This window comes from Odocoileus virginianus, chromosome 22, assembly GCF_023699985.2.
Source record: "Odocoileus virginianus isolate 20LAN1187 ecotype Illinois chromosome 22, Ovbor_1.2, whole genome shotgun sequence".
In the NCBI taxonomy this organism is placed as follows: Eukaryota; Metazoa; Chordata; class Mammalia; order Artiodactyla; family Cervidae; genus Odocoileus; species Odocoileus virginianus.
In genome coordinates, this window is record NC_069695.1 from 4,009,537 (window position 1) to 4,021,630 (window position 12,094).

The 12,094-nt window shown below is 44.4% G+C and overlaps 1 protein-coding gene across 2 annotated transcripts in view; it reads right to left on the reverse strand.

Annotated features, from left to right (window-relative positions):
- Positions 1-2,712: 2,712 nt before the first annotated feature.
- The window catches only part of WDR7 (WD repeat domain 7), a 341,751-nt gene continuing 332,369 nt past the window's right edge, over positions 2,713-12,094 (reverse strand). For both annotated transcript variants that reach the window (XM_070452478.1, XM_070452477.1), the window contains one exon: positions 2,713-5,904. In XM_070452478.1, the coding sequence (XP_070308579.1) occupies positions 5,701-5,904 (204 nt within the window). In that variant the 3' untranslated portion in view covers positions 2,713-5,700. The remainder of the gene's footprint in view (positions 5,905-12,094) is intronic.

A 12,094-nucleotide genomic window follows, 5' to 3' on the forward strand; every position in this document is an offset into this window, starting at 1 on the left:
CAAGCGACTTTTTTCAGGAATCAGTCATAACTTCAATAGCCATAATCAACCAGTCCCATCCACTCACTGGTATAGATTTTGGTATTTCCTCAAGTGTCCACAAGTCTTGGTGAGGAGCAAGATGGCAACACAGCGACATGGTAAGGAGCCTGGTAAACAAAGGTGGAACCACAGACACTCCTCTTCGGGTAAGATGTTCAGACGTATTACTGGAGTCCACACAGAGATAAAATACAACACAAAAACCCAACAGCATTTTCCAATGAATGCACGTAATGGACAATCTTACTTATCCATGCTTCATAAGGACTTCTAAATGTCTGCTAAAAGTATTAGCTCACGTTTCTTGGGTGCTTATGTGCTGCCCTTGTAAGCGGTTTACAGGCATACTCTTACGGATTTAACAAATGCAATACATATTTACATGATACTGCAAATTCCAGTTGGCTCTGTGGTAAAGAATCTGCCTGCCAATTCAGGAGACACAAGAGATGCGAGTTTGATCCCTGGGTTGGGAAGATCCCTCGGCGGAAGAAATGGCAACATGCTCCAGTATATTCTCGTCTGGGAAATCCCATAGAGCGAGGAGACTCGCAGAGCTGGATGAGACTCGCAGAGCTGGATGAGACTCAGTGACTGAGGATACACATGCAAGTCAGGCATGAGCTGGATTCCTGGCCTTCTCTGGGGAATCTCAGAATATTGAGGAGTCTTGGCTGGCTGTGTTCTCCTTTTGAAACAAAACAAAAATTTCCAGCCAGATCTATTCTGAATAGCGTGTGTGTGCGTGCGCTAAGTCGCTTCAGTCATGACTGACTCTTTGTGACTCCATGGATTGTAGCCCACCAGGCTCCTCTCTCCACAGGATTTCCCAGGCAAGAATACTGGAGGGGGTTGCCATGCCCTCCTCCAGAGGATCTTCCAGACCCAGGGGTGTAACTCACATCTCTAATGTCTCTTGCATTGGTAGGCAGCAGCTTCTTTACCATTAGTGCCACCTGAAAGATTTTTTAAGTGGGAAATAAGGTATACAAGGGTATAGTTTCACTGTTATTTTAATCATTTATACGATCAGCATTTGTTTACAACTGCCTAGTGTTGCTTGTCCTTGAGGAATTAGAGGGTTACTTTAGCTACTTCAAGTATTCAGGATTCCTTTGTCTTTCTGCATTTGGCTGGAAGGTAGGGCAGGATTCGACTTCTTTCTTATCTATAGGAAAGAAACAAATCTATATCCATTTGATGGACGTACCTGTCCACAGAACAAATGGATCTAATCTTGCTAGTAAGAAGTGAGTGAATTGCTCACCTTCTTCCTAGAGACGCACAAGCCTCTTGCTTAGAAGAGCACCAACTAGAACACTTGTAAAAATAATTTGCTTAAAAGGGATTTGGAAAACTGGAAACAACTTAAGTTCCAAAGGAGCTCTTTTCTCATGTAAATAATTGAGCCAAATGTGAAGGCGGGGCTAAGATGTGAAGGAGGAGCTAAGATTTACATGTTCGCAGGGCAGGAGCAACAGGAATCTGGAGTTGGAACCATTGTTTGAATTCTTTTGGCTTGTAGGATCTTAGTCCCCCCACCAGGGATCAAACTCACGTCCCGTCCCCTGCACCGCAGTGAGAATTCTTAGCCTCTGGACCACCAGGGAAGTCTGCAGCAGGAATTAAAAAAACGAGATCCTGAGATGCTAACGATGTGTTAACACATCTCAAAGGACAAGTAACCACTCAAAGAACAATCCACATCCAAGAAATGTACAAAACCCAGAAATCTAAACCACTTTTTAGGCATTCCATATTTCACAGTGCTGCCTCTATTTGGTTAAAGGTGCACCTGAAGCACACAATTATGAGCTCTGTTCATGTAAATGGTTCCAAGCACAAACCTCTCTGCAGTCTTCTTTTTTTTTAGTTTGTAAACAGCAGAAAGCTCTGAACATCTAATTTTTGAAATTCTTCTAGCTTTTCTTTTCGACCTTTGGTATTTGTATGTATTGACGATCTCTAAACCATTATACAAAAACACCTTGAAGTGTCAAGCTTTAAAAATGAGTCTTCTTTTCTCTTTCTCCTGTGCAGCTTGGATTATCTTGGCCTTGTCAAAATACATTCTCTAGTTAGAGGCTGGAAATATTCCCCTCCTGGCTCCAAAGTATTGATTTTCTTCAACACTCAGCTCTGTCAGTCAGCCGAGGGGGGTGAAAGGTGAAAGTTCACCCAGCGCTGCTCGGCTTTACCTTCCTATGAATGTCATGCCCTTCCACATCTGACCAGTTTATGTGATCACCAATCATATAGGACTGTTGCTGCCCCTATTTTCCCTATAAGGAAACATTCAAGACATCGGCAGATATTCAAACGCTTCCTGGGATGGACGCTGGGCATTTGAATAGGGCCAGTGATGGTAGAGTCAACTCCTTTAATGCCTGCCTGTTTCTTAAAGAAAACTGTATTGCTACATGATTGACTCAAATTCTTATCTGAAAATCAGAAAAGAACTACAGTCACTGCTTACATGTCGAACCCTCTGTAAGCAATGATGACCTATTTTGTTTCTCTTGCTTTTTCCTGAAAACCAATTATACCCTTTACCTCAGGGATTCAAATTCAACTCCAAACGGAATATTAAGTGAAATGGATTTAATGATCTCAGCCCAGCCCCCCACACCAGGGCAGCCAACCCATGTCATCAAATCTGACGAGATATAATTTGGTACAATTAACAGTTTATTTAGGAGCAATTTAGGGTGGAGATAAAGCAACACGTATGCGATTCCCTTGCCCAAGCCAACAGAGGGTGCCGTGGAGTCTTGGTAGGAGAGTTTGGTCGTCACTTCCGCAGTCCTGGAGGACTCCTCCACGCTCTGGCCTCCTCTGTGGACATGTTCACCTTTCTGGAAGCTGGCTTTCCAGGGCAATGAATAACCAAACAGAAATAGAAGGCTTAATTTAGTACCAAAGGTGGGGGAGGGGGAGGATTTCAATGGAGAATGTTTAAAAAGAATGCACAATGTTTTTAATGAGAAAAACAACGTTCGGTACAGTTCAGTTTTATTTTAACACACATATGTACACAAGGACAGTCAGCACATTTAGAATCTGTTAAGTGGCGTCATCAAGAGGCATCTCCAGAGGCAGACATTTCACTTCACGTGCTGGACGCAGTGAGTTCAAGCATCACGTTTTCATACAGGTGTCACGATGCAGCATCGTGAGCTTGGACATTACCAATGAAGCTACGCATACGTCTCTACGTTTACAAGGGCAGGTCCAAGTACAGCGCCAACAAAATCAAGAAGACACCAGAAGCGTACGCTGGGATGACAATATAAGCTGACCTCAGCGCTGAGACGTCTGCGCTGTGATGAAGTCTGCAACTGTGGTTGTTCAAAGAGTCAGGGAGAGATGTGTGGGAATGAGAATGCAAATGCTAGTGAAGCAGTTAGAGGTGACTGTCTAACCGGGAGCCACCGTCCACCTCGGCGTCCTACGACGGCTAGGTTCTGCCCACCAACAGTCACGGCCGTCTCTGCAGCCGGGGTGTGAGGCGGGCCGAGCCCCACTGCCCAGCTCCTCACAGCTTTCTTCTAAACCTCCGTGGGGTGTGCGCTCTGTTCTTTGGGGGTGGCCTGCCCACAAGTCTCACACCTTCCTCCTGACGCAGTGAACATTTTGTTTTTAAAAAAAAAAGAAAAAAAAAACTCTAAAGTTTATCTGTACTTCATCATTCCAAAGCAGCTTTGTAGTCTAGAATAAGTTAATCTTCATTTCAGTTCATAAGGTAAACATGGGCTGGGTATTTGCACTGAAGACTCGGGAAAATCACTGGAAAAATGAGAGCCCCTCTGTGATCTCCTCGGGTTTTTCTGTCTCTATTGCACACAAGAGCACGCTCACCAAACCAACCAAGCCTACGCTGTATAGTTCTTAGTTTCTTCCTGGGAAGCTACATGTATAATCTTTATAAATACAATGTACATGCATGTGGCATAGATTCACTTTTGAAGAACACCTAAAGTCTAAAACCAAGGTATGGGATGGGTTTGCCATCACTAGACATGACATACGTCTTACCGCTATGAAAGAAGTGTTCTAGGTGACTTGATTTCCTAACATGTTCTTTAGAAGTCTGTTTCAAAAAAACAACAGCTGTATTTGTTCCTGGACTGTGGTCATACTTTTCTGAATATTATATGAACTCTGTCAACCTCAATTTTTTTAAATTAGATGCTCCTTTTATCACTTTGGTTCCTTTGTAAACTTCTATTTTTTTCCTGGATTTAATAAATTGTTTTATATTTTTATATTTAATAAACCATTTTGCCTGATTAACCAATCAACAGCCAACCAGCCAAATTCCCAACTATATACAGATCAAGGTTGTTAGGAGCAAGTCATCCAAAATATGATTTTATGGATTTTTTTTCCCCCATTACTATGAGCAAAGAACCAGCATAATCTGACAGGAGAAGAAAGTGCCCCAGTTACAGTTTACTTAGAAGTGTGATGAACACCCTCACTGCAGTGCTTGTTCAGATTGATTGAGAGCCCCCACAAGGTGTATAGACGGCCGGCCCTTCCCGTCCTCTGCCATTTATAGCAGGGACTTGAGTACACCGGGACTCCGGTATCCTCGGGGGTCCTAGAACTGACCCCCTGCAGATACTGAGGGTGGCTATATACTCCTGAATGCCTGTGCCATAGTTAATGATTTTCTAGGACACTTGTTTAAAATAAATGTTGTCTTGGTTTTCCTTTAACTGGTCAGTAGTGGTTTGAAGGCTGAATTGTAACTATTACATGATAGCTGACATATGGGAACTACAGGTCTGTGAAGTTTCTGGAAGGAAGGGGTAAGCTCTTTCTTAAAAAGATCTGTAGCTATAGACAAAAGAATCTTCTTTTCAGGTGTATGCTATGCTTCCAAACTTGGTTCTTTATAACAAAAGTCCATTTCAAAGATCAGTTCTAGTGACTAGATGATTATATTAACTAGATCGTCAGTAGTGATGATTTTGATTTTTAACTACTAAATATAGCATTACTTGAGCAGGATATGAGCATTTTGGAAGGCTGGGTGTCCAGGAAACTATTCTCCAGGAAAATCTGTGTGTGTCTGTATGTGTATTTTCTCATTAATCGCCAATTGGTTAGGTGTTAAAAAAGAAGGTAGTGGCTAAACCCTAGGAAATTAGATTGAGTAATTTCCGAGCAATCTCCCAGAAAGGAAAAAAAAAAAAGATCATGTAAACACAGAATCCTTCTGGTAAACGATAGCATCTTTTAGGAAATCCAAAGGAAAATAGTATCAATGATTAGGACTGCCACACGACCATAAAACCCAGTTCGGAACGACCAGGTCCCCACCGCATTCAGAGGTGGGGTTCAGCGCTCGGAAACTGCTGATCTGGGCTGGCAGTGCAATCACAGTGGTTATTGATTTTCGGGCTTCCGGCGCACCGAGCAACAGGACCCAGCTGCCCCTCCCGGTGCGGGGGTGGGGGTTGGGGGAGACAGCCTGGGGACACGGTGGCCGGTCCTGCGCGGCCTCGGGCCGCCCCAGTCCGTGGGGGCGGGGGCGGGAGGACACAGACCCCGCTGCTCCTGATGACCCCGGCGCGGGGTGGGGGGCTGGCGCCGAGGGAGGGGGGACTCTGGGCTTGGAGACCTGGGAGACGGAGCTCGCGGCCTGCAGCCCTAGACCATGAAGCGGTGCTCCTTGCCGTCGTGGGCCATGAGGATGACGTTGCGGTTGGACGTCCAGATGAGCCGGGCCAGCCGCAGGGCGTTGTGTGAGCCGGGGGAGGCGGGCTGCACTGGGGGCACCTGGTAGGTCTTGATGCAGCGCAGCTGGGGTGCCGAGTTCAGCATGCCGATGCTCCCCAACAGGGACGTGTTCATCTGGGGGGACACAGGGAGGGGGGCACGCATGTCACCCAAGGAGCCGCTGCCCCTTCCCTGCCGCACGAGGCAGGCCCCAGGGACACAGCCCTATGGTCACCTTCTCCTCCGTCACTGGATTCAGGGTCATGTAAGGGTTGATTCCCAACCTCTGAAGGGCTCCCTCCAGTGTGATTGGAAATTGTTCTGATGCTGTTACAGAAAATGCATAAATCCAGAGAAATTTTACCTGCTGGGTAGAACTGGACAGCAGGAAAGCCATCCGTCTTTTTTTTTTCCTCTCTTTTTTAATGGCACTACCTGCTGTGGCAGCGTTGTCCCCATTTTTTATTTTTGGCTGCGCAGCAGGTATGATCTTAGTTCCCCCACCAGGGATGGAACCCGTACCGCTTGCACTGGAAGTGCCGAGTCTTAACCATTGGACCTCCAGGGAAGACTTCCCCCTTCCCCCCAACCATTTTTATGAAGGGAGCTAAGCGATATATTTTAATAAAATGGTTCAATCAGACAGTACTTGGAAACTGTGGGTATTTCAAATGGCAGGCTTTTCTGGCTCTTTAGTAACAGTGCTCCCTGCACCCCATGCAGAATGAGCCCCGAAGACCAGTCTGGGGCCTTGGTTGGAGAAAATGAAGTGAAGTGAAGTAGCAGACAGAATAACAGGTGAACCAGATCGAAACTCAAAACTCACCGCCTTTCCCAGCTCCACTGACCACACCTTCCCTCCTCACCTGCTTTAACCACATTCAGTTTCTGGAAAGCTCTAGTTTATTTTGAAGGAAAAAGCAAGAATCAACCACTTCTCAGCACTGCACGTGGGGCCCACTGCTCTGCTGCTAAAAAGAGCACTCTAATACCTTCCTTGCAGGGCGTGTTCCATCAGGTGGTGATTTCTGCCTTTTCTGGGTGGCTTTTCTGGCTCTGACTGGAATTTGAGGTTCTCTTCATCCATTCATGTAAATGGAACATAATGTGGAGATTGAGGCTCATGAACAACTGTGCATTCAGGTCAAAGTGCTGAATGCTGAATGGCAGTTATCTAAGTGAACTGTCATCTGAGTGACTGAGTCTGATGAAACCTTTAGCTTCTAAGTATTACTTAACACTTTTTCGTATTCATCTTTGGTGCTACTGATCCACGAGTCCCGTGGCAGGCACATGGACGGTCAGGTCAGGAACGTGGTCTTGGAAATGATGTTGTTTTTTGCACTGATCTGTGTGCCCAGTCCTCTCCAGCAGCACCTCCACCTGCACGGACGTGACACTCGGATTTGTGGGGGCATGCAGACGACGCCCCAGCGTGTCCAGAGGCTGACACGGGAGACCTGGGCAGCTCCTAGGACACTGAAGGCGCGTTACTGCCCTGTGTCTGGATCGCTGCAAAACGGAAGCCATTCCTTTCCCTGGCCGTTCTCAGCAGCGGGATGGTGTCGGGGGTGTAAATCACACCATCTCTGGCAGGACGCGAGCAGGCTCTGCTGACATTTTCACAATTTAAATCATCTTGAGTAATAACCCTTTTAAGATGACTAATGTTACTGATTTTCCTGCATTAATAATAGTGCCGAACACAACACAGAGGTGAAAAAAAATCACTAGTGTACGAGGTCACATTTTAAAACCAAATGTATGATTATCATTAACTCTTTCTGTTAAGGGACAGTTAACATTTCAAGCCAGAAGGTGCCTTCCGGCCTCTTCTTAGCGGCTCTTTCCTGTGTTCTGCTCTCCCTTTCCTAGAAACTCCATAAAAGATAAAATCCAGGGCCTTATTGCTTTCTGGAGATCCCCAAATAGTTTAAATACAAATAATGATGGTGAGCTTGATTTGCTAGTTCTCACAGGTACAAAGAGTAACAGGCCATCATAACCTACTTCTCTTACAGAACAGATCCAAACGATCCCGCAAACCGCTGGTTAAAATGAACTGGCATCAACAGGCATACAGTGCTTTTAAAAAAAATCTAAATTCTCAGTTGATAAATAACTACAAAGTATTTTTCATTCTTTATGGATTTTCTATGAAAATATGTAGGAGGCTTGATTTCTGCTGGTGGCTCAAAATGCTAGGGGCGTCCAATAGGCTCAGACATAGCCTTATTTTTTAATTCCTTCCTTCAGCTTTAGCCATGGACAAGAAATAGGTTGAAGGCAAAAGGGGATAGGAAGAGAATATCTTACTGGAATGTGATGGATGGAAAGATTCCCCCCCCCGCAAAATGCCATGATTATATCTGGGTTCTCCTCAAAAGTTGAGCCATCCTTCAGATGACTGATGGATGCCTTTGGTAGGGTTGAACAGCCTTCCTGCCTCAGAACAGGGCTACGTGAAATTCTGCAGAGTACATAATGATGATGGTAGAAAACAGTTGGAAAGATAAATATTCTCATGTTAACTATAATTTGGTGCTCTTCAGTCCATCCTTTTCCTACGATCTCTTTAAATAAGAGAGGAACCCAAAGTAGTAAGGGTGGGTATTAATTTTTCCAAAAAGTTCCATAAAAGAACCGTCACCAAAACAACTAGTCATTCTGTAATTCAATACCAATATTTTCTTGACCAGAGACTGGCTACAAATTATGCTAAAGTAAAGGCAATCTGAGTCTTGAATGAATGGAAACTCCATGTAATTATATTTGGTCACCTTAGCTTTTTTCCTTTACTTCCAAGAAAATAAATCCTCATTATGAACAATTCAAATCATAAAGAGAAGTATAAAAAATAAAGCAAAGATCTCCTGAAATACCACTTTCCAGAGATAATCATTAACATTTTGGTAAACCTCTTTCTAGATCTCCAAGTCTATGTCCACAGAAGGAGAAGTAGGTTTGAGGAATTTTACATAAACCAGCTCATATTAAAAGGCAGTTGGAGGGATTTCCCTGGTGGTCCAGTGGTTAAGAGTCCATGCTTCCAATGTAGGGGGTGAGGGTTCGATCCCTGGTTGGGGAACTAGGATCCCATATACTGTGCAGCCAAAATTTTTTAAAAATAATAAATAAAAGGCAGTTGGACAACCTGCTCTTTTCATTCAACAAAATGTTGAGGGCAATCTTTTTATGTTAACAACTATAGATTTACATCATCCTTTTAAAATGGCTGTATAGTAGTCTGGAATGGATGTAGGATGGAATAAATGAAGAACAAATGAAAGCACTACACATCTAATTTATCATTAGCATTTCTGGAAAAGGATACTTACTTGTTGGAGGGTGGTGGTAAAATTTAGGTGAGAGATTTATGGTTGCATTTCATTACAAAGCTCTCCTGGCTCAAATACCAATGGATACACTGAAGTGCAATATTCAAATAGTAGGAATATGTTGTTGGAGAATCAAAGGGTTTGAAACATTGCCAAATTACATCATTCAGCAGCTGAGTATGTAAAGTAACTAAACAGCAACAGTGGCATTTCCTTTCCCTTTAAAAATAATGCTTCACAAAACCAGTTCTGAGAAGATTGTTTTCTGAACACATAGATGCACAAACAGATGTAATTCATCAAAACAGGAAGTGTTTTAATGCTACTCTCAGTGTAAGTAATGCTGCATCCAAACCTCTTACTAAGTCTCACTTGAGCAATTACCCAGCCAGTATTTCTCATTAACACTCATTTCTCAGCAAAGATTTTAATAGCTGATGGCTTTTGTAAGGCTTTGTATTAATAAGGCTTCATTAAGTTTTCAAAATATATTGCAGTACATTTACTGGAATAATATAAAAGTATTATCATATATCACTAAACAATATGCATCTAAATAAATCAGCCAAGCCCATGTGGGTGGAGCAGTGGTGGAGTCCAACAATGCTTTTTGGACCCTCTTTAATTCAAATAAAGACCCTGCCATACTCCCGGAAGAGGTTTTACTGTATTTTCGTAAGAAAGGTGAAATGACGCTTCTGTGTCTTCTCCTAAGTTTTAAGACTACGCTGGGTATAATTTAAGTAGGGAAGACCTGGGCTGCGTATTAAACTCTGACATTGGGATTGGAAGCAAGAAAGATGTGGTGTTGCCTGAGTTGCCTGGGTGCTCTGTCTGCGGAACACCCACGCTGCCAGTAACACAGGGTGGCCCCTGGAGAAGACGTCTGGCCAAAGGCAAGGAGCCGGGCGCCCTGCGGGCAGAGCCGCACAGACAGGTGTCCGGGGTGGAGTGCCCCTGGAGGGGCCCGGGGGCAACAGCAGGAGCTGAACTGGATGGAGCAGAGGGGTCATTTCAAGGAGACAGCATCTACAGAATGACCGGGATCTCCAGTGTGAAGGACGTGCTGACCGTGATTCCATCAGTGAGCTAGGCAGCAGCTCTGATGAAAACAGAAAAATACTCAAGGCAGGCATGAATATATCCAGACAGAACCCTCAAGATCTAGATGAGGGGGAAAAGGTTTACCACTTAGACATTCAGGAAAATACTGGGGAAAGTTTCCCATCTGGTGAATTTAGGAGGAATTGGGCTTCCAGGCAGCACTAGCCATCAAGAACCTGCCTGCCAACGCGAGAGAGGCAGGTTCAATCCCCGGGTCAGGAAGATTCCTTGGAGGCGGGCGTGGCAGCCCATCCTAGCATTCTTGCCTGGAGAACTCCATGGACAGAGGAGCCTAAGGAGCTATAGTCCATGGGGCTGTAAAGAGTTGGACACAACTGAAGCAACAGCATGTATGCATGTATATGAGGAATTATATTTTCTTAGCAGGAAGAAAAATTGAACAACAAAATGGAGACCTGTTTTTGTTTGTTCCCAAGAAGAACGCGCAGAGCAAACACAAAGCTCTGAGAAAGCAGGGACCTGCGGCTTCCTGGTTCCAGGTCCCCAAGGCTTAGCCGGGCACCCAGGGCTTCCACACCGGCTATGCGCCGGATGAAGGGAGTTTCACCAGAGTGTGCCTCTGGAATTTCAAGAGAACGGGAAACAAGGGGAAGTGTGTATCAAGGGCGTCAAAGTACAGTTGGTGTCACAGAAACCAGTGTTAGCAGAAAGGAACAACTGGCAGGGACACTGTCTGAAGAACCACTGTTGCAAGAGTTCGGTTCACGGACTCGCTGTGGGATTTCACTAAAATAAATACGAGTCCTGCAGTTACCCAATGCGAAAAACGAAGACTGGGTGACAGCTCTAAGCAAACAAGTTTAATAGGAGCCAATTAATATGCTGAAGATATATTCTGGAGGAAAGGATAATGAGAAAATAAACTGGAAAACTAAATTAGGTGAAGAGTAGGAAAAGCCTGGGACAGATTTGGCAGTTGTCATGCTTTAATGGCATGGTGTTAATTAAGCAATTTATTGTATCTGTTTTACATTTTATTAGCTATTGATTTTTTAAAAACCATCGTCAAGTTGTGAAGTCTTGTTTAAACTTTTGTTTAATTTTTTTTTTTTAGCCTTTAAAGTGATACACTGCATCTCATAAAACATACTTGCATCCTAGGATAGGCAACAAAATTTTAAGTTAACTTGGGGGCGGGGTTGGTAATGTTTAATTTTTTTGTAATTATCAGGAGTAAGGTACTTAAAAAGAAGGTGGGATGGAGATTAATCACTGAGGGTGAAACAAATTCTATTATAAAACTCAGTTATTTGAATTAATTAATATTCATTTTAATCATCATTGAACAGAGGTATCCTTGTGTACTACCAGTCAATGGTACTCAGATTTTTGAAAATGTTTTAACAGCTTGGGGATGAAGAGCATCATGTGTGAAATTCAGAACACAAATGAAAATGGGATAACACAAATGGAAGCATGAAGTTAACACGAGGCTGCTTTCCCTCAAAACCCTGTGCCCTGTTGTCTGAATGCCTTGTGTAAATTAGCAGCCTGAGCAGAGGTCCCCACCACTCCGCCCCAAATCCTGCCAGGCCAGTCACTGACCTTTAAAGGCCCCTCCTTCTCCCCGAACAAGCACCCCTCCCTGCCTGAAGACCTGGCCCTTCCCCCGCATCGCCATGTCTCAGCTCAGGTGGTACTGCCCCTGTGAAGCCAGCCCGCAACCTCGCTCCCAGGCTCCCCCAGGACTGTGGCTACTTATTTACTGTGTCTCCCTCAGACTAAAAGCTCTGTCAGGGCAGACCCCACCTCCTTCTGGGCTGCTGTGTGCTCAGCAGGCCCTGCGTGCCGGCAGCTGGCCCATCAGCAGCAAGCAATAAACACTCGATATTTGTTGAAGGAAGGGAGGGTGGTCACGAGGA